Genomic DNA, 20,792 nt, shown 5'->3' on the forward strand with positions numbered 1-20,792 from the left:
ATGTAGAACATGCCTTAGTACAACATATCATGTTGTATTTTTAGTGTATGTTTATTATATGTTGAGTTTGTTAATGACATTGTGATCATAAGATCATAAATTTAGAGTCAAAAATAACCTATTTAATTACCTGGTTCAATGCCTTCGTTTTACAAATAAGGAACCTTAACCCCAGGAGGATCATATCACTATCCATGATCCTATATAGGTAGGAAGGGGAAGAGCTAGGATCAAATGCTCATCATCCTCAGACTTCAAATCCAGTGCTCAAGTCTTGATAGTGCCTGGCACAGTGCCTGATATATAGTAGGTACTTAATATATTTTAGTGAAAAATAATCTCAAACCATTAGTAGTGTTTTTCAGTGAAAATATTGATTAGTATTTATATAGTAGAAAAAATAAATTATGTGACTAATATCTTATTTTTAATATTGCCATCAGTTCATTTAGCCTTTAGTGCCCTCGTTTGCCCATCATTAGAATGGTGGAAATAGTTTGAGACCCTTCCAGTAAGACTGATGTTAAGTGTATTGGAATAATATTATTAAGTTAATCTTATATTCTCATTCAGTGAAAATGTTTATTGTTGCAAAATGTGGATAAAGAATTTTGTTTATTATTGGAAAAAAATGCATATGTTCTTTCCATTCAGGTGTTCTTTCTTCCATTCAGCAATATCATCCTTAGCTGTTTTAAAGACAATTCCATCTTTGCCTGGGAATGCGATACACTTGTTTGTAAATATCAGTTTCCACCACCACCAGCTGGGTCAGATTTGAAGTACAAAGTTTTTGCTGTTACCAGGTATATAGTGGGGAGGCGGGAAGGGTGTGGGTGTGGGTGTAGGTGTTCTGTAGTGGGGAGACGGGACCATTCCTTAAGACAAAAATGGGTGGAGAGGGAGTTCTTGGAGCAGAAAGCCTGTTCCTATTTTCTTCTATGTATCATGATAGCTATTTTCTACTTTCTAATCATATAGGTTTATATATGTGTGTATGTTTAGAAAGATATATCATATTTGTATACATATAAAGTATTACATATGAACATAAAGTTTTATATTTATAAACATGATTATTTTTTCTGACTAGAAAAAAATTTTTTAAAGAATAATGCAATAGTAACTTATGACATCATTAAAATTTCTCACTTCTGTCTTATGTAGAGATGGTCGAATCTTGGCTGCTGGAGGTAAATCGAACCATATTCACTTGTGGTGTTTGGAAACTCAGCAATTATTTAGAATAATCCAGTTGCCTACAAAAATCCGATCCATTCGCTATATAGAATTTATTCCTGACAGTTTTGATGCTGGTTCTAATCAGGTTAGTTTTGTCCCTTTACAGTCAAAAATATGTTGTTGCTGTTGTTGTTTTTTAAATATATATGTTTTCTGAGCTGTAAAATATTTTCTAAAGAGACTGATTGATCTAATTTTCAGTTCAAATTTTATACTATCTGTTAATGTCCAATTTATAGTTATTCTTATTTGTATGTCAGCATGGAGGTAAGAATTGGGAATCACCTTACATCTAGGAATACTTGAGTCTGAGTTTTGAATCTCACTTATACTGACTATGTGACGTTGGTCAAGTCATTTAATTTCTCAGGCTTCTAAGTAACTCTTACGACTAGAAGCTGCCAACCTGCATTGATAAGAGAGAATTTTACAGGTGTGATTAATGAAATCACAAATCCTATCCCTATCACTAGCTTGGTCTTGATTATTTATTGTTTGTTTTAAGAACCTATGTTAGTTCTCATACTTAGGATATTCCCAGTAAAATGTTTTGAGCCCTAACAGATTTTACTGAGAAGCGTTTAAAATAATATTTCTATAATTGGACATTGTCTCTTTGTTTTAGATTCTTGGAGTGTTGGGTCAAGATGGAATTATGAGATTTATCAATATACAAAACTGTAAACTTCTTTTTGATATTGGGACCCTTGATGAAGGAATCAGCACATCACTAATTAGTCCAAATGGGCGATATATTACATCAATAATGGAAAATGGGAGCCTAAATGTATATTCTGTTCAGGTTTTAACCCAAGAAATAAATAAGGTGAGACATGAAGGCTCACTAAATCATCAAAGACTTATTAAGTACTGTATCATTTGAAGTAAACTTTGTGTATTTCTCTGTGTACTTCTTCCCTCTTTTCTATACTCCCTCTTTCACCTACTTGACTAATTTCCCCTCTCTTTTTTGGGTTGTTGACTTCCACATCTGTCTCTAACACTTACTATAATTGTGTGATTTTAAATGGTGTCTACATTTCTGAAACTGTTTCCCACTATTCCGTTTCTGTGTTTTGTCCCAATAGACTTTTTTTTTTAATAGATTTTTATTTACAAGATACATGCATGGGTAATTTTTCAGCATTGACAATTGTAAAACCTTTTGTTCTAACTTTTCCCCTCCTTCCCCCCACTCCTTCCCTTAGATGGCAGGTTGACCAATACATGTTAAATATGTTAATGTATAAATTAAATACAATATATGTATACATGTACAGACAGTTATTTTGCTGTACAAAAAGAATCGGACTTTGAAATATTGTACCATTAGCCTGTGAAGGAAATCAAAAATGCAGGTGGACAAAAATAGAGGGATTGGGAATTCTATATAGTGGTTCATAGTCATCTCCCAGAGTTCTTTTGCTGGGTGTAGTTGGTTCAATTCTTACTGTTCTATTGGAACTGATTTGGTTCATCTCATTGTTGAAGATAGCCACATCCATCAGAATTGATCATCATATAGTATTGTTGTTGAAGTATATAATGATCTCCTAGTCCTTCTCATTTCACTCAGCATCAGTTCATGTAAGTCTCTCCAGGCCTTTCTGAAATCATCCTGGTGGTCATTTCTTACCGAACAATAATATTCCATAATATTCATATACCACAGTTTATTCAGCCATTCTCCAGTTGAGGGGCATCCACTCAGTTTCCAGTTTCTGGCCACTACAAAGAGGGCTGCCACAAACATTCTTGCACATATAGGTCCCTTTCCTTTCTTTAAGATCCCTTTAGGATATAATCCCAGTAGTAATACTGCTGGATCAAAGGCTATGCACAGTTTGATAACTTTTTGAGAATAGTTTCAAATTGCTCTCCAGAATGGCTGGATGTATTCACAGTTCCACCAACAATGTATCAGTGTCCCTGTTTTCCCACATCCCCTCCAACATTCCGCATTATCTTTCCCTGTCATTCTAGCCAATCTGACTGGTGTGTAGTGGTATCTCAGAGTTGTCTTAATTTGCATTTCTCTGATTAATAATGACTTGGAGCATCTTTTCATATGTATAGAAATAGTTTCAATTTCTTCGTCTGAAACCAATAAACTTTTAAAAAAAATAGCTTTTCATTTTCAAAATACATGCAAAGATAGTTTTCAACATTCACCCTTGCAAAACCTTGTGCTCCAAATTTTTTTCCCTCCCTTCCACCCCCTCCTCTAGATAGGAAATAATTCAATGTATGTTAAACATGTAGTTTTTCTATATATATTTCCACATTTATCATACTGCACAAGAAAAATTAGGTCAAAAAGGAGGGGGAAAAGTGAGAAAACAAAAAATAACAAAAAAGGTGAAAATACTACATTTTAATCCATATTCAGTTCCCATAGTCCTGTTTCTGGATGCAGATAGTTCTGTCCATCACAAGTCTTAGAATTGGCTTGAATCACCTCATTGTTGAAAAGAACCATGAACATCAGAATTGATTATCACATAATCCCAATAGATTTCTAGACCAAACCATGGGTGTGGGCTTGGATCCTTCTTTCCTTTCTGTTAGCTCCCTGATGATCTGTTCTTATGAATCTCCTGCCTTCACTCTTATTCACTCTTTTCCCCAGTGCTACTTCTTCCCTGCATAAGAAAAAAAACAGGTATATATTAAGCCTTACTTTGTGCCAGGCACTGGACTAAGCACTTTACAAAGATGACCTCATTTGATCTCACAACAGCCCTGAGAAGTAGATGCTGGAAACAGGCAGTCAGAGGTTAATTGCTTTGCCTATAGTAATACTGTAAGTGTCTGAGATTGGATTTGAAGTTGGGTTGCTTGGACTTTAGGTCCAGCACTCTATCTACTTTGCTGCTTCTGTGGAAAGGGAATTCTCTTTTCCTCATCTCTAGGTGGGAGTCTTTAACTCTCATTACTACTTTTCAATCACTTTTTTCAGCCACCTTGGGAACAGTCCCTACCTTACTCATCTTTACCCCAGCTCCGTTCATTCCATGAGTCTACCCTCAGCATCTTCATAATTTCTGTGCCACTGTAGGTCTCCCAATATTTACCTTGAAGTTTCTCACTATTACCTGTCTTCTTGCTCCCTGGACTCCATGCTGTTTGTATTCATCACACTTCTTAGAAACCTTTTTTCCTCCCCAGCATTCTTGCTTCTCTGATATCTTGGTTCTATTAATCAGGGCCATCTTTGATTTCCATTTTAACCTGAAAAACCTCAGTCTTTAACAGTGTTGGACACATACACACCTTTAGGAACTGCTATGATCTTTCTAATAATTTAATACAGGATCTTAACCTAGGATGTTTCCATTCCTAGGAAGTTGAAGATTTAAAAGTTATGTATTTTCCCTTCCTTCCTCTGAACTGTTGGGGACACCATTTAATTGTTAATTGTTCTGTACTGATTTCATTTTCTCCAGTTACACTAGAAGATGGACCATGTAATGTTTATCACTTTTAAATATCCCACATTACTTAATAGTTTGTGCTAAACCTACAGCAGGTACTCAGCACATAGTTGTTGGGTTAATTTAAATAGACTTTATTAATTAGAGTGAGTTAAGTGTTAGGCTTCAAATCTAGAAAACCTGAATTTGACTCCCAACTGTTGTGACCCAGAGCCAGTTACTTTATCTCTGATGGCCTCAAAGATTATCTCTACTTTATGGTCTCTAAAATCTCTTCCAGTACTAAATCTCTACTCTTTTGAATCTTTTGTTTATCATTTGAACATTTATCATTTAGTTATTTAATTAGATAACTTTCTCATGTCATCAGGACACAGACCAATTAATTTCCCATTTAAGAGATTAAGACTCTACACTCTTTCTCAGGCTCCTGATCCTCTTTAATTTTGTTTTCCCTTTGGAGTCTTGGTTTTGTTCACCTTGATTGCTGTTTGTAAGTACTGTCCAGCCAGGTGACCTGACTCTCACATATCAAACCTTTGTCCAGAAAACCTCAAGCTCTGACCCAGTCACCAATATTTTTACCACTGATGCCATTGACCTTTGCCTCATTTTTTAAAAAAATTATAACTATTATTAATTATAATTATTTATAAACATATTGTAACATATGCCTGAGTAATTTTTTTACAACATTATCCCTTGCACTCACTTCTGTTCTGACTTTTCCTTTCCCTCCCTCCACCTCATCCCCCAGATGATAAGCAGTCCTATACATGTTAAATATGTTATAGTATATCCTAGATACAATATATGTGTGCAGAACCAAACAGTTCTCTTGTTGCACAGGAAGAATTGGATTCAGAAGGTAAAAATAATTTGGGAAGAAAAACAAAAATGCAAACAGTTTACATTCATTTCCCAGTGTTCTTTTTTTGGGTGTGGCTGCTTCTGTCCATCACTGATCAATTGGAACTGAGTTAGATCTTCTCTTTGTCGAAGATAGCCACTTCCATCAGAATACATCCTCATACAGTATCATTGTTGAAGTATATAATGATCTCCTGGTTCTGCTTATTTCACTCAGCATCAGTTCATGTAAGTCTCTCCAAGCCTCTCTGTATTCATCCTGCTGGTCATTTCTTACAGAACAGTAATATTCCATAACATTTATAAAGTACAATTTACCCAACCATTCTCCAATTGATGGGCATCCATTTATTTTCCAGTTTCTGGCCACTACAAACAGGGCTGCCACAAACATTTTGACACATATATGACCTTTGCCGCATTATCTGATTTAAGGCCTGTTTTATAGAGACAATGAATTGTTACAGCATTTGTAACTGCCATCTGATTCATGTATTTCATATATTTGAATGATAATTCTTTTTTTTTTAAATTTATTTATTATAATAACTTTTTATTGACAAAACCCATGCCAGGGTAATTTTTTACAACATTATCCCTTACACTCACTTCTGTTCTGATTTTTCCCCTCCCTCCCTCCATCTCCTCCCCTAGATGGCAAGCAGTCCTATATATGTTGAATATGTTGTAGTATATCCTAGATACAATGTATGTGTGCAGAACCGAACAGTTCTCTTGTTGCACAGGAAGAATTGAATTCAGAAGGTAAAAATAACCCAGGAAGAAAAACAAAAATGCAAACAGTTCCCAGTGTTTTTTCTCTGGGTGTAGCTGCTTTTGTCCATCATTGATCAATTGAAACTGAATTAGATCTCTTTTTCAAAGAAATCCACTTCCATCAGAATACATCTTCATACAGTATCGTTGTTGATGTATATAACGATCTCTTGGTTCTGCTCATTTCACTTAGCATCAGATGATGATTCTTCAAAGAATTATTTTGAAATGTTTCTCAAAAAAAAAAAGCTGGGTATGATAGAGCATGCCTGAAATCCCTGCTGCTAGGAAGGCTAAGTAAGGCTGGCAAATCTCTTGAGTTTGATAGTTCTGAGCTACAGTGGACTAAAACAGTCACGTATCCATTCTGTGTGTGACATTAAAATGTGAGCCTGCAGAAGCAAGAGTCCACCAAGCTGCCTAGAGAGACAAGAGGAGAACAGATAGCAGCTCTTGTGCTGGTCAGATTAAGAAAGATAGGAAGACTCGGGTTTAAAAAAGGAACCAAGTTGAGAAGAAAGAAGGAAGGAAGGAAAATAAATTTTTTATTGTTTTTTCTTCCCAGAAGTTTCTCATGGCCTTTAACCTAATTAACGATCATAGATAGTAAAATTGAATTAGTTTAGCAATCTCATTTGCTGCTCTAAGGTAACCGCTATGTTATTTATCTTTTAGCCACCTCCTCCTTTAGTGAAAGTAATTGAAGATTTGTCCAAGAAGACAGGACCAGGTCAGCTTAAAGTAAGAGTGATAGGAGGAAAGGTACAGCGACCACGGAAAGCCAAGGATTGCAAAACCACAACTAGAATATTAAGAAACATGATGGACACTGACCTTGAAAATAAAGAGGTGAGATAATGGCCTTTAGTTGACTTGCTTTAGTTTTGCCAAAGATATTCCTAAGAGATGACCATGAAAAATGATTTCCCCAAATAACTTTTCCTTGCCCAAGATTTAATCAAAACTTGAATGGTAGACAATAGCACTAAAAGACCTAACAGAAACATTATTTTTTAAAATTCTAAAAATATTCTTAGAAGTAGGTTAAAAGGCCAGTGAAACAAATGTTACTTCAAAGATGGCTATACATTTATGCAAAAAAAGAGAAGATCAGGTTATAAGGAAATAGGTAACATCACATAGAAAATGACTCAGTTTCCATCTTCCTCTTTGTAGAATGACCTTCCTGAAGGATTATGCAAAAAAAGCCTACAAACCTTATTGAGAGGCTATGGAGAATATCCAACAAAATACAGGTAAGAAGGGAAAAAATTCCTTAGTACTATTCTTGGTTGATGGAGAGAAACTTTTTGTAAAATTATGTCTTAATTTCAGGATGTTCATTTGGCGTTCTCTACTACAATTGCCAGAAAATTATTCAGCATTTAATAGTCTACTAGATAAGGGTACTCACTGTGCATTTCTCAACATTCATGAAAAATATCCCATCAAGAGTAGGAAATTACTGAGAATTTTACAGAGGTATGTACAATATTTAGATACTGTATTTTTTAGAAATCCATTGATATGATAAATGTTGATTGATTAATTGATAAAGTATGCCCTTAGTTCTCAATTCTCCACACCAGTGGGATAGTATGTGTAATCTAGAAATGATTTGTATCTGTCATTGGAAGGTTTTCCTAATCATTTTAAAATATAGATATGTCTAATGTTCTCAGAGCCCAGGATACTTCAAACAAGCCAATAAGGCCACACTTTAGATGTAATTCAGGAGGAGCTAGAACCTTGTTCAGATGCCCCATGGTGTCCTATGATTAAAACTCCTTACTCCTATTTTGTACTTGAGAGAGTATCCTATTTTATCCATGTGGCAGAATGTCAGCCTGTATTATTCTGTGTGTTATCTCTGAATTTGTTATTCATACCTTGAATTAAAGTGTTTTGGTTTGAAAAAGTTCTAATTATATATCAGGTCATGTGAAAAGTAAAAGACAAAATAGGGTATTATTTCTCCTCATATTATTAACTGTTTAAAGTTTCCTTGTCTTTTGTTAATAGCTTAAAGTTATTTAAAAATGGACTTAAGTTCAAGACCCGCCTTTAACACATTTTGGCTGTTTTTACTCTAGCCAGGTCACTTAACCTATCAGTGTTCTAGGTTACTCTCTAAGGCCAGAAATTGCAGAGAAGGTGTCAACTTGCACTGGTAGAAAGCGTTTCCTCATCAATGAAAATCACAACTTCAGGATCCATCCTTATCCCTATCTTCAGAACAATGTAATGTGGCCAACATACAGCATAGAACTGAAATCTGTTCAATTCTCAGAAACCATTTTAATAGAAGGGAGAAGAGTTACCAATGATCTGAATCGTATACAGACTTACCATCACCCTCTGTTTCTGGCCTCTTGAATCATAGCCTTTTGGGGAAGCATTCTGTTAATAGTGTCCTGAGTCCAGTTGATCTTTGACAGTCGGTAACCTTGGGCTCTTATGAATGGTCCACTTCACAGTTGGGTAACCACTCTCACTATTGCAATAAGCACAAAATCACAGGAAAAAAATGATGTTTTAATATTTGTAGCAAAAGACCTTATTCTACTTTTCTTTGGGTTGTGCTTTTTAACACTTGATGAAACTTATTGAAACTTTTTGAAATTTATTTTAAATCTCTTTAATTATAAGCTTGTCAGTGAGCAGTATTGCTACATTTTCAGAAGTGTTATCCAATACAGTGTCAAAGATTCTAGAGCTGGAAGGGAACCTAAAAGATTGTTTTCCCTTAGACTCTACTTTTACACTTTGGTGGGAAGATTAAATACTGAATTGTGCTGCCATATTTTTTTTAAGAAGCAGTGAATGAATTAAAACTTAGAATCTTGGGACTAATGCTATTCTTCCAATTAAGATACTACTAGTGATTCTTAAGACTTGTTTTATGATTAGATTATTCTAATATGGCAAGATAGATCCACATCTTCCTAATTTGTTAGTTTTGTAATAACCTTTATGCAGGACCCAGCAGCCTGTTGGAAAAATAGCAAAAGCTTAGTTTCTCCTGTGGAAGTGCTAAGTCATACATATGTCTGTGAATCTTCAAATTATAATTATTACTTAGGAGAATTTTTTCCAAAAAACAAAAATTTCCCTTTAACCAATGTAGAGCATGCTTTTTTTTTTTTTTTTTTTTTTTTTAACTTCTGTAAATATTTTCTAGCCTCTTGGGCATTATTTCATTCACAGGACCATGTCTGCCTTAGCTCACTGGTCTGCTATCTTTGGTGACACTCCATATCTTCCTCTGTTAGCATTTCCATTCGTAAAATTATTCCAGAACAACCAGCTCGTCTGTTTTGAAGTTATTGCCACTCTCATAAGTAAGTAAAATTTTATCAAGTAATTACAATTAAAGAGTAAATTTTTATGAATTTTTTTGAAGTGCTTTTTCCCACAGCATTGAAGTTAACAATGAAGTTAGAAGAAAAAAAAAAACTACTCTAGATGTTAGACTTGTAAATTTTCAGTTTGATTAGTTTGAGTTAGGAGTTTATAGATAATGACTTTGAGAGTTCAACTGAACTGGACAACTGAAGCCTGTTTGCAGAAAAAAACAAATCTTAATAGTCTGGTTGTTTACATATGGCTGAGTATAAGGAAATAGGCCTTTATTGCTTATCTCTTGAATTTGCAATAGCTTCTCACTTTTTCAAATAAGAAATCGAATTTGACCTGAAATAATTTAATATATCTCCCAGTAAGTAAGAAAGCATCAGCTAAATTAGATCTCATCACTTACATGAAGTGATGCTGAGTGAAATGAGCAGGATCAGGAGATATCATATATTTCAACAACAATACTATATGATGATCAGTTCTGATGAACGTGGCTCTCTTCAACAATGAGATGAACCAAATCAGTTCCAATAGAGCAGTAAGGAATAGAACCATCTACACTCAGCAAAAGACTCTGGGAAATAAGTGTGAACCACTATATAGAATTCCCAATCCCTCTATTTTTGTCCGCCTGCATTTTTGATTTCCTTCACAGGCTAATTGTACACTATTTCAAAGTCCGATTCTTTGCGTACAGCAAAATAACTGTTTGGACATGTATACATATATTGTATTTAACTTATACTTTAACATTTTTAACATGTATTGGTCAACCTGCCATCTGAGGAAGGGGTGGAGGGAAGGAGGGGAAAGGTTAGAACAAAAGGTTTTGCAATTGTCAATGCTGAAAAATTACCCATGCATATATCTTGTAAATAAAAAGCTATAATTTAAAAAAAAATTTTTTTTAAATTAGATCTCGTCTATATTATTGATCACATCACTGGAAATAGTAGATTTTACGTATAGAAGTAAAAAAATTTTTTGAGATTATGATTTATGTATTTTTAGTGAGAATGAAAAATGTGATTTCCACATGGAGTAGACCTGCTCTATGAGTGTGACTCTCTAAGACAAGAGTTTTTTTGTTTGTTTGAAACAAATGAAACATGACCATTCTCACTTTGGGATGTTAGACTCTTAGTTCATTAATGTGGATGGCTTTTCCAGAATGTTTTGGGAATTCCTGTTTTAAATTTCCTTTAGAGCCAATTTCATTTTCTTGATTAGAAATACCATCCCTCATGCAAATTGGCACCTGTCTTACTTTTTTGAAATGTCTTTACTGATGGGAAATTGTCTGACCTTTAAAGATGGAATTGATTTTTGGCTATTTACAAAGCCAAGTTTGATGAGTAAGTCATGTGATAGTCTTTTTAGACAAAGGTAGGACATTACGGTCACATTTTATTCAGTCATTTCAGTCATATTGACTCTTTGTGATCCTTTTTTTGGGTTTTCTTGGCAGAGGTACTAGATTGATTTGCCATTTCCTTCTCCAGTTCTCCAACTCATTTTACAGAAGAGGAAACTGAAGCAAAACAGGGTTACATGATTTTTTCCACGGTCACACAGCTAGTAAGTGGTTGAAGCTGGATTTTAGCTCAAGTCTTCCTGACAACGTGACTAGTGCTCTTTCCACTGCTCCACCTAGCTACCCTTGACTATTACACAGTAAGATTGTCTTATATGAAGTTCATAAACTAACGCAGAAGAAAGTTCTCAAAAAGGAGTTTCCAAGGTATTTTGAACATTTGGTATCCTAGAGATTAACATATGTGTTCACAAATGACTGCTTTGGAGGGCAACACTCATTTGACCATCTAAGTTTATATCCTTTAGTAGCCCTCTTCCCTGTGCTGATCTTTATTTATTCTCATTACTTTGCAGTCATACCCAAGCACAAGGAGGGCTCTGTGAAATAGGTCATCAGCTTAATGACATCCTCCTAGCCATCTCCACAATACATATCGCTGCCAAGAGGAAAAGCCATCCATCTCGGGGGTGGTGGGCAGTGGTGTTGGCCTTTACACAGTTTTCTGCTCCTTTGTCATCCTGTCAGCACCCTGCCCACAGGTCTTCCCTCTGTTGAGCTCTGACTTCTATTACAAACATTATAATCATAACAAAAGAAAAACATGTTCCAATTAATATAGAAAAGGGACTCCTGGTCCATGGCCCAGACTTTCATGGTCACCCCACAAGATACAGCTTACCTGAAGCCATAGGAAATTGACTGTGTGTCAGAGTTCTCCTTTAATTAAACAACATTCATTTAATCAGGTGTGTTTAACCTGAGGTCTATTAGTTTGGTTGTTGTTTTTTTTATGTTACGTTATTTTCTATTCTGTTATTTAGTAGGCCTGTTTACAAATTGATATAGCAGGGCCATTTAATATAGGCTTTGATTAGGGATTTATTTTAAATGGATCACTCTATATAACAAGAAAGTCTAATTGAAGATGTTTGGTGCTTTTTGTTAATCACTAGTAATATAATAGAACTAAAGATGGCTTTCAAAACCTATTTTCATTTAAAATCTTAGACTTCTGCTTTGAGATTATTGTGTCCTAGATATTAGGACATTGTAACATAATGTGTTGAGGGGGGATGACTTCCAAGAGTAGAAAGACACAAGACCATGTCATATGAGAATTGTTTGAAGAACTGAGAATATTTACATTGTAAAAGAAGGTGTTTAAGGTGTTAGAGAGAAATGATGTGAAAGTTAATTTTAAACATGTTCTTTATACTCACTGTGACCTCCAGTCCTAGCTCAACTCTCCACCATTCTCTCCTGTTGAATCCTGAGCTTTCTAGTCCTTGCCAAACTTTAACTCTGGTTTATTCTCACCATCTGCTGAGTGGAGCTGGAAGAAGTCAGGCAACCATGCTTACAGGGTCCATTACAGTCCATATTCTTTAATCAGTAGTTAGCCTCAAACACTCAGCAGTCCCGACCTCAGTGCATCAACCCAATAGTTTCAGCCCTCTACATTTGCACTAGTCTCTAATTGGCTCTCTGCCTCACTTACCACAGTACCTATTCCTTCTTCCTTTTCTCCTCAAGCCCTCCACAACACTTTCTCCCATCTTTTCACCTTAGGGCTTCTCATATATCATGAAAATATTGAGACTATTCACTGCAACTCCCTCATCTCTGCTTTTCCTTTCATATCTCTTTTTAACTCATTTCCCATTCTCTTCTTTACTTCCTCTGATGAAGTTGTGTCCCTTCTTGCTAAGGCCAGCTCTTATATGTATCTTTGATCTCATCCCATTTCATCTTCTCCAGCAGAATGTCCAAACTGTTGTCACCTCCATTTCTCTCTCTGTCTCTTTCTCTTTCTTTCTCATCTTTAGTCTTTCTATAGGTGTCTTTTTTACTTCCCTGCTACCCATAAACTTACCCAAATCTTTCCCATCCTTAAAAAACCCTCACAAGATTCTGTTTTCTCAACTGTCATCATGTCTCTCTTTTCTTTTCAGTTATATTCCTTGACAAATCCCCTTATACATAGTACCTCTGCTTCTCCTCTTTCTTTTTTAAGTCCTCTATAATTTGCCTTTAGACCTCATTATCCAATATAAATTGTTGTCTCCATAGTTTACAAGGATATCTTCATTGTTAAATCCAAAGGCATTTTCTTCATCCATATTCATCTTGACCTCCTTGCATCGTTTAACACTCGATTACCTGCTCCTGGGATATTTTCTCCTCTCTGAATATCACTTTTCTCTTGGTCCTTTTTCTGCCTGAGTTGACTACTCTTTAGATTTCTTTGATTTTCATCTATGTCCCACTCACTGGGCACTCTTTCCTCCTCTCTCTCTCTCTCTCTCTCTCTCTCTCTCTCTCTCTCTCTCTCTCTCTCTCTCTCTCTCTATCTCTCTCTCTCTCTCTCTCTTTCTCCTCTCTTCTCTCTCTCCCTCTCTCCTCTCTCCTCTCTCTCATAATCCTCTGTGCCCCACCAACACACATACACATGCAGATAGGCAGGTGCATCCTTCCCTATTCTAAAATTTCCCTATTAATGTTAAGGTAACCACTGTTCTTCCAGACATCCAGTCTCCAATTCTTGGTGTTATCTGCAGCTTCTCAATCTCATTTCCCCCTCCCCCCCCCCCCCCCCCCCCCCCCCCCCCCCCCCACCCCCCCCCCCCCCCCCTCACACACTTTTCACTTGTGCAGCCACACTCTAGCTCAGGCCTTCTTACTTCTCAGCTGAATTATTTCAATCATCTCCTAATTGGTCTCCCTGCCTCTAGTTTTGCCCTCCTGTTCCTTAATACATCCTCAACAGAGTTGCCAAAGTGATTTTCCTAAAATATAGGTCTAACCACATTACCTTTCCTACTCATTAAACTAATGTGGTCTGTTTTCCCGTCATCCATTTGTGTCTGACTTTGTGACTCCCTGGACCATAAGCAAACCTTTCTAACTTCTATTATCTCTTCAAGTCTGTCCAAGTTCATTTTTGTTGTTTCTGTGCTGTTACCTCTGGGATCAAATATAAACTTGTTCTTCACAGCCTTTCTCTTTCCTTCCATCTTCTTTATACATTAGCTCCCTCCTTAATTGCTCTTTTAATGCAAGACAGTCAGTCTCCTGTCTCTGTGCCTTTTCACTTTCTGCCCCCTTTACCTTAAATGAACTCTCTCTTCACCTTTACCTTTCAGAATCCCTGGCTTTCTTTTAGATTCCCATTCAAATGCCACTTTCTGCAAAATGCCTTTTCTAGTAAATTCTGTAAGATTACTTTGTATCTACTCTGTTTTTGTGTCTGTATTTATGCCTATTTATGTACCTGCTTTCATCTCCATTAGAATGTAAGCTCCTTGAGGGCAGGAAATAATGCATTTTTGTCTTTCTATCCCTAGTGTTTAGCACAGTGCCTAATGAATAAGTAAGCATTAGCAGATGCTTCTCAAATAATTTATTGATTTGATGGATTGTCACTTGAAAAAGAAATATGATTCACCTTGTTTGAGCCCAGAGACCATTAAGTTGGACTAGTGAGTGGAAATTTCAGAGAACCAGATTTAAGTTCAATTTTTGGAAATTTTTCCATATGATTAGATTTTGTCTTTTTTTGTCCAGTAGAGTTACTCATCACAGAAAGTCTTGAATTAGAAGCTAAATAACCACTAAACTAGGGATTTTGTAGATGAGAAAATTTGTGTTTCAGGTATAGCTTGGATTAGACAATCTCTCAAGTGCCTTCCAGCTTTGATGCTATGATTCTATGATTTTGATTATTTCTTATTTCAATACTTAATGCTTTTGGGTTTTTAAATTAATTTTTATTATTATTATGTTTACTGTGGATATTCTCTGCACTGATACTGTTTTGCCAGCTCTCCTATCCCTTGGTGTGTAGTCCTCAAGAATATTTGAATCCAAAAATTCATTACCTTGCACCCAAACTGGTGATGAACCTCTGGGGCTTTTGCTAAATTGATCCTTGGAAAATATTATATGTCCACATCATGAGCCTTTCCATCAAAGGAGCATATGATCAATGGTTTAGGTTTTCAGGAGCCAGATCCTCCCCCTCTTCCCGCCTTTCCCACCACAAGGAGGCTTCAGAGTAGTGCCTAAGTATGGCCAACAGTGTCAGCATGAGGAGGTGATTTGTATACCTTCTAACTATAATTTATAAAAATTTCTCCTCCATTTTTGAATGAGCAAAAATGGTTGTATGTTATTTTTCTAACCAAATAGCACTTGGAGATTTATGGGTTTTGCCTAGGTTTATGAATGCTATTTTTTATTCTTTTCTTACACATTGCCTTTTAGAAATTCAGTGAATTTGCAAAATTTCTGAAGAATGAGAGGTTATTTATTTAGTCCATTGTTCTAATGCAGAAATCTATGTCTTCTGCTTTTTGTACATTTGAATAATAGTGCTTTAAGTGGACATATTTTAGTCAGCAAGGATCACGCAGTACATGGAGGACCTGTGATTTCATTAGTGTAAAGAACAACTTTCACCAAGCAGATCATAATCCATAGTTTAGTCTTGGACCCATACCTTCCTGACTCAAGGCTCCATCTTCTCTCCACTATCACATACTATCCCATGATTGCAGAGTACTTTCACAGAAAACAGGGCACTGCATGAATGTAATCATTATCCATTTCTTCCTTCACAGTTAATTGGTGTCAACATTGGTTTGAATATTTTCCTAATCCACCTATCAACATCCTCAGTATAATAGAAAATCTTTTGGCCCATCATGACAAGGAACTGCTGCAGCACTATCTGAACTGTGGAATTACAGCCCAGGTAAGATATTCTCTATTTCTAGGGACCAAAACTGCCCTTTGTATTTCACCTTCGCTTAGGTATCAGTGCAAATTGTGGCACACTTTCACTTTGTAAAACCTTACACAAATGGCACAGCATCTTCTACACTTGTCCTCTTAAGAAATAAGTCCTGTCTGTTTCCAAAACTTATAAAGTAATAAAGGGTAAAAATTACAGAAATTTTTGATAACTTCAGTGTAATGTTTTTGTTATTTCTGTGCTGTTACCTCTGGGATCATTAAATATAAACTCCTTGTTCTTCACAGTCTTTCTCTTTCCTTCCATCTTCTAAATACATTAGCTCCCTCCATACACACCTCTTTTAATACAAGACAGTCTCCTGTTGTCAAACCAGAATTACTCAGCATTACCAGTACATTCATTTTGAAATGTGCCTATCAAACTAATAAGTCTTTTCTTGTTTATTTTAGTTATATGCATGGCCCCTCCTAGAAACGGTATTCTCAGAGGTTCTTACAAGAGAAGAATGGCTTAAAGTTTTCGACAATGTCTTTTCTAACCATCCTTCGTTCCTACTCATGATTGTTGTGGCCTACAACATCTGCTGCAAGGCACCTTTACTTAACTGTAATCATAAAGATGACTTTGAGGTACAGATCTGTGATTTTGTAAATTGAAACTCTCCATCTGTGTGTTTCACTTGCCAAAAAATAGTCACAATACCATTGGATTTTATGTTTTTTACTTTTTCATTGTTTCATTGTTAAATTACCAGTTATCCTAATAGAAACATCCTATTTCTTGACAGATAAAGCATATAATATTTAATTTTTTAAAAATGAAAATACTTGTAACCCATCTTAAAATTTAAAGGCATATCAGAGAAATAGCCTCAAGCAATGTTTCTTTTTTCACTTTTTAATATTCCTTTTTTTTAACAATGAGCTTGAAGAAAACAATTTTAATTATTAGAATGAAAAAATTTTTTTGTATCCACAGAGAATAAATAATCCAACAGCACTGATAACCTTTCCTGCTCACATAAAAGTACTTATTGCCTATGAGACATGTTTAGTTAGTTCTCTAAAGGTCTCAGAATTCTTTCCACATTTTGCTGATTTTTCTTCTAGCAGACAACCTTCTGCTTAATTTCATAAATGTGACTGACATAAATGTTCAGAATTGATGATCACATTTTGCATTGGAAACTTCATTGGTAGTTTAACCAGGAATTTCTTCAACTTTAGACAATAATCTCTACTGCTTTCAAGACATTTCTTCATGCAGAGTGAAATCAGCAGTACCAGGAGAACAATTTATGTAACAGCACTGTAAAAATGAACAATTCTGAAAGACTGAAAAACTAATTAGTGCAATGATCTCCCACAATTCTACAAGCCTGAAGAGGAAGTACATTCTCCACTTCTTGATAAATAGGGATCCAGAGTACTGAATGAGATAGATCTTTTCTGGAAGTGGCCAATATGGAAATCTATGTTATTTGATTATGAGTATTTATTACAAGTGTTCATTTTTCTTTTTCTTTTTTTTTTTCTAGGATTAGGGTTGGGCAGAGAGAAGATAGAAGAACAAGAAAAAAAGTACTTGTTACATGGAAAAAAAAGTTTATTAAAAAAAAAGAATATTAAAAGTGAAAAAAGCAACATTTCTTGAGGCTGTTTCTCTAATATATCTTAAAGTTTTAAGGCATTATATAATGACTATTATGCTGAATTGGGTTACAAACACTTTAATTTTTTTTTTAATCACATAACAAGCATTTATTTTCTTGTTCTATCTCCTTACCTCTCTCCAACACCCACCTGGGGGAAAAAAAAGAACATTTGTAACAAATACTCATAATCAAGTAAAACAGATTTCCATGTTGGTCACTTCCAAAAAAAGTCTGTCTCATTCAATACTCTGGATTTATTGCCTCTTTGTCAAAAAGTGGAGAATGTGCTGCTTCTTCAGTCATGTAGAATTGTGGGTGATCATTGCTTTGTGTGTGTATAGATATAGATATTTACCTATATATACACACAAACACATGTATATATATATTTTTGTTTATGGGTGTTTGTTTTTTGTCGAGGCAATTGGGGTTAAGTGTCTGAGCTCAAATTTGAATTCAAGTTCTCCTAATTCCAGGACCAGTTTTCTATACACTGCACCATCTAACTGCCCCAGGACTCATGTATGTTTTAAGAAAAGTATTATGTTTCCTGGAAAAATTTCCTGTTGAAAATAAACTTGTTTGATTTTTTTTTTTTTAAGCAATAGTACTCTATAACTGCATTCACAAAAAAGAAAAACCTTATTTTTAAAAGAAATTTTTTTCTTACAGTATTTTTTCCACCATCGTAATAACATGGATATAAGTGTTGTAATTCAAGAAGCCTATCGCCTCATGCTTTGTACCCCAGCTGATATTCATCCAGAGACCATGCTTGATGACTTTATACCTCTGACAAAAAGCCAATACCCAGTCTTTAATAAGTATCCCAAATTCATCGTGGACTATCAAACTCAAGAACTAGAAAGGATAAGGAATGATGAACTGGAATACTTAAAGGAGAGGTAAATCACGGAATAATAATAACAACAGTAATAATAACAATAATGGAAATATTATTATTATCCTTTTAAAGTTCACAAAGTTTATTATATGTTATCTCATTTGTTCTGAAGTGAAAAATCATGGTTATTTGTCACGTGTAAACTGAATATCTTATGAATGTAAACAAGGGTTATGCATAAGAACACATTTAGAAAGTGGGTTTTTTAAAACCCTTTTTAACCATTTTTTTAGCCATTCATCAGAATGCTGGTAAAAGCCATTCTGCTGTTGCAAATCTTAATTTTTTTTCAGTTTACAGCTATATCACTAAAGGTATTTTTTTTTTGTGTGTGTGTGTGTGTGTGTGTGTGTATTTTAGTATATATAGTAAATATATTTGTTTCTTGTTTCACTTTAGATTTAAAGACTACTTATAATGAAAAAAGATCTGAAATGTACTACTTCTTAATGCTTAGAGAAAGCATTTTCTGAAGCATTTAAAATTTTTATTTTTTTTTTTTATTTATTTATTTTTTAATAGCCTTTAATTTACAGGATATATATACATGGGTAACTTTACAGCATTAACAATTGCCAAACCTCTTGTTCCAATTTTTCACCTCTTACCCCCCCCCACCCCCTCCCCTAAATGGCAGGATGTAAAATTTTTATTTTGTTCGATACACAATCCTAGTGTCCATCCAAATCAGGCCTGTCTTGATAGATTAGTAAATTTTTACATTCATTTAAAAAACTTTAAAAAGCAAAAGACCTTTTTTATTGGTATTGATCTTTTGATTTCATTTTTCATAACAATACCTGGAAATGTTTTAACTCAGGCAGGCAGTACATGAAGTGGAAGCTGAAATAATGCGACAGAAAGATGAAGACCAAGTTTGGTACCAAAAACAGAAGTTGTTGCGTGAGGCTGAGGACAAGAGGAGGGATATTCTTCTGGAAGAGGAGAAGAAGCTCGTAGAACAAAGAGATAGGTACATAAGAGGAAATTGTGTCTTCTTGTCTATATGAGGTCAATTTCATTATCTTTTACTTTTTTTACTCTTAAATTTTAGAAATTCAGTATCATTTAGCTTAAGAGCATTCTGGTTAAGCATTTAATTTCCTTATACAGTTATACCATATAGAGTTTGATGAAGTGTCAGATAAGTAGGATGTAATAAAATCCACTTTATACTAGAGCTACTCTGAATATAAATTAATTTTTCTTTGATTATTTGAAAAGCACTGCAGTTTTTTATATGGCCACAGAGCTATCTATCATCATGAACATCTGTGGCTTTATTGACAAATCACAAAAGTTCTGGTTAATAGAATTCTATATAAACCAGCTTTTGCTGGTTTATTTCATTCAAATTCTGTGTAACACCATCTTGTTGGTTTTGCTTTATAATAGCACATATGTGTCTTAAAAATTTTTTCCTGACTATGTAATCCCTTCCATTATACTATTCAGAACTTGTCTTTTGAAAAAGTCCTTCTTCTAGTAAACTGCCTCTTTGTACTCACAAATTTGTAATTCAAAATATCTGTTAATTAAAATTGTTGAGAGTGGGTTAATTGGACTTGTGAAGTATGCTTTGATTCGTATTCTGTAGTAGTGACTTAAGAAGTTTATTTGCAATATGAATTTAAAAAAAAAAAAACCTTCAAGCCATTGGCTTCCTTTTAATAAATACTAAAAACAACCCAATGCTGCTGAAGCTAGCCTGGCACAAAATGTCACATTCTTCTTTTGAACAAAAGTTAGAAATGGGTTTTCATTTGTTTAAAACAATTAGGGTAACAGACTTAACAGAGGAACTTTTGAGTATGAAAAAGATGGGCAATGGTGCATAGGCAATTTTTCTAGTCATAGTGAATTCAGGGTTGTTTTGTCATTGTGAAGCTTTCATTTCCCTGTTGTAAACACAGCTGTGGAACAATGGAACCCATTTAAACAGAAAATAGATGAGAATAGGTGAAGGCCAGCTGTTGTTGCAAAATTTAATATTTTTTGATTTAGAATTATATCGGGAAAGGTTTTATTTGTTCTTGTTGCATTTTGGGTTTAAAGACTAGTTGCAGTGAAAAGAGATCTGAAATTAAAAGAAATACAGCTCCTTAATGCTTCAAGAAAGCGTTTTCTGCAGAATCAGCTGGACCAACGTGAAATGGAACTGAGAAGACTAGATGATGAAATTGAAAGAAAGGTTTGTTATTCTTATTTAAGTATTTTTCCTGAGAAATTATTATGTGGATCATATTACTGATACATTCAAA

At 34.9% G+C, this 20,792-nt stretch overlaps 1 protein-coding gene across 4 annotated transcripts in view; it reads left to right on the plus strand.

The window, feature by feature from the left end:
• The window catches only part of TBC1D31 (TBC1 domain family member 31), a 70,454-nt gene that overhangs the window by 24,389 nt on the left and 25,273 nt on the right, over positions 1-20,792 (plus strand). For all 4 annotated transcript variants that reach the window (XM_012541802.3, XM_031947155.1, XM_012541799.3 and 1 more), the window contains 12 exons: positions 655-806; positions 1,168-1,327; positions 1,868-2,068; positions 6,999-7,172; positions 7,500-7,579; positions 7,659-7,805; positions 9,531-9,664; positions 15,837-15,970; positions 16,423-16,602; positions 18,300-18,532; positions 19,352-19,504; positions 20,587-20,722. In XM_012541802.3, the coding sequence (XP_012397256.1) occupies positions 655-806; positions 1,168-1,327; positions 1,868-2,068; positions 6,999-7,172; positions 7,500-7,579; positions 7,659-7,805; positions 9,531-9,664; positions 15,837-15,970; positions 16,423-16,602; positions 18,300-18,532; positions 19,352-19,504; positions 20,587-20,722 (1,884 nt within the window). The remainder of the gene's footprint in view (positions 1-654; positions 807-1,167; positions 1,328-1,867; positions 2,069-6,998; positions 7,173-7,499; positions 7,580-7,658; positions 7,806-9,530; positions 9,665-15,836; positions 15,971-16,422; positions 16,603-18,299; positions 18,533-19,351; positions 19,505-20,586; positions 20,723-20,792) is intronic.

The sequence above is a fragment of the Sarcophilus harrisii genome, chromosome 1, assembly GCF_902635505.1.
Source record: "Sarcophilus harrisii chromosome 1, mSarHar1.11, whole genome shotgun sequence".
In the NCBI taxonomy this organism is placed as follows: domain Eukaryota; kingdom Metazoa; phylum Chordata; class Mammalia; order Dasyuromorphia; family Dasyuridae; genus Sarcophilus; species Sarcophilus harrisii.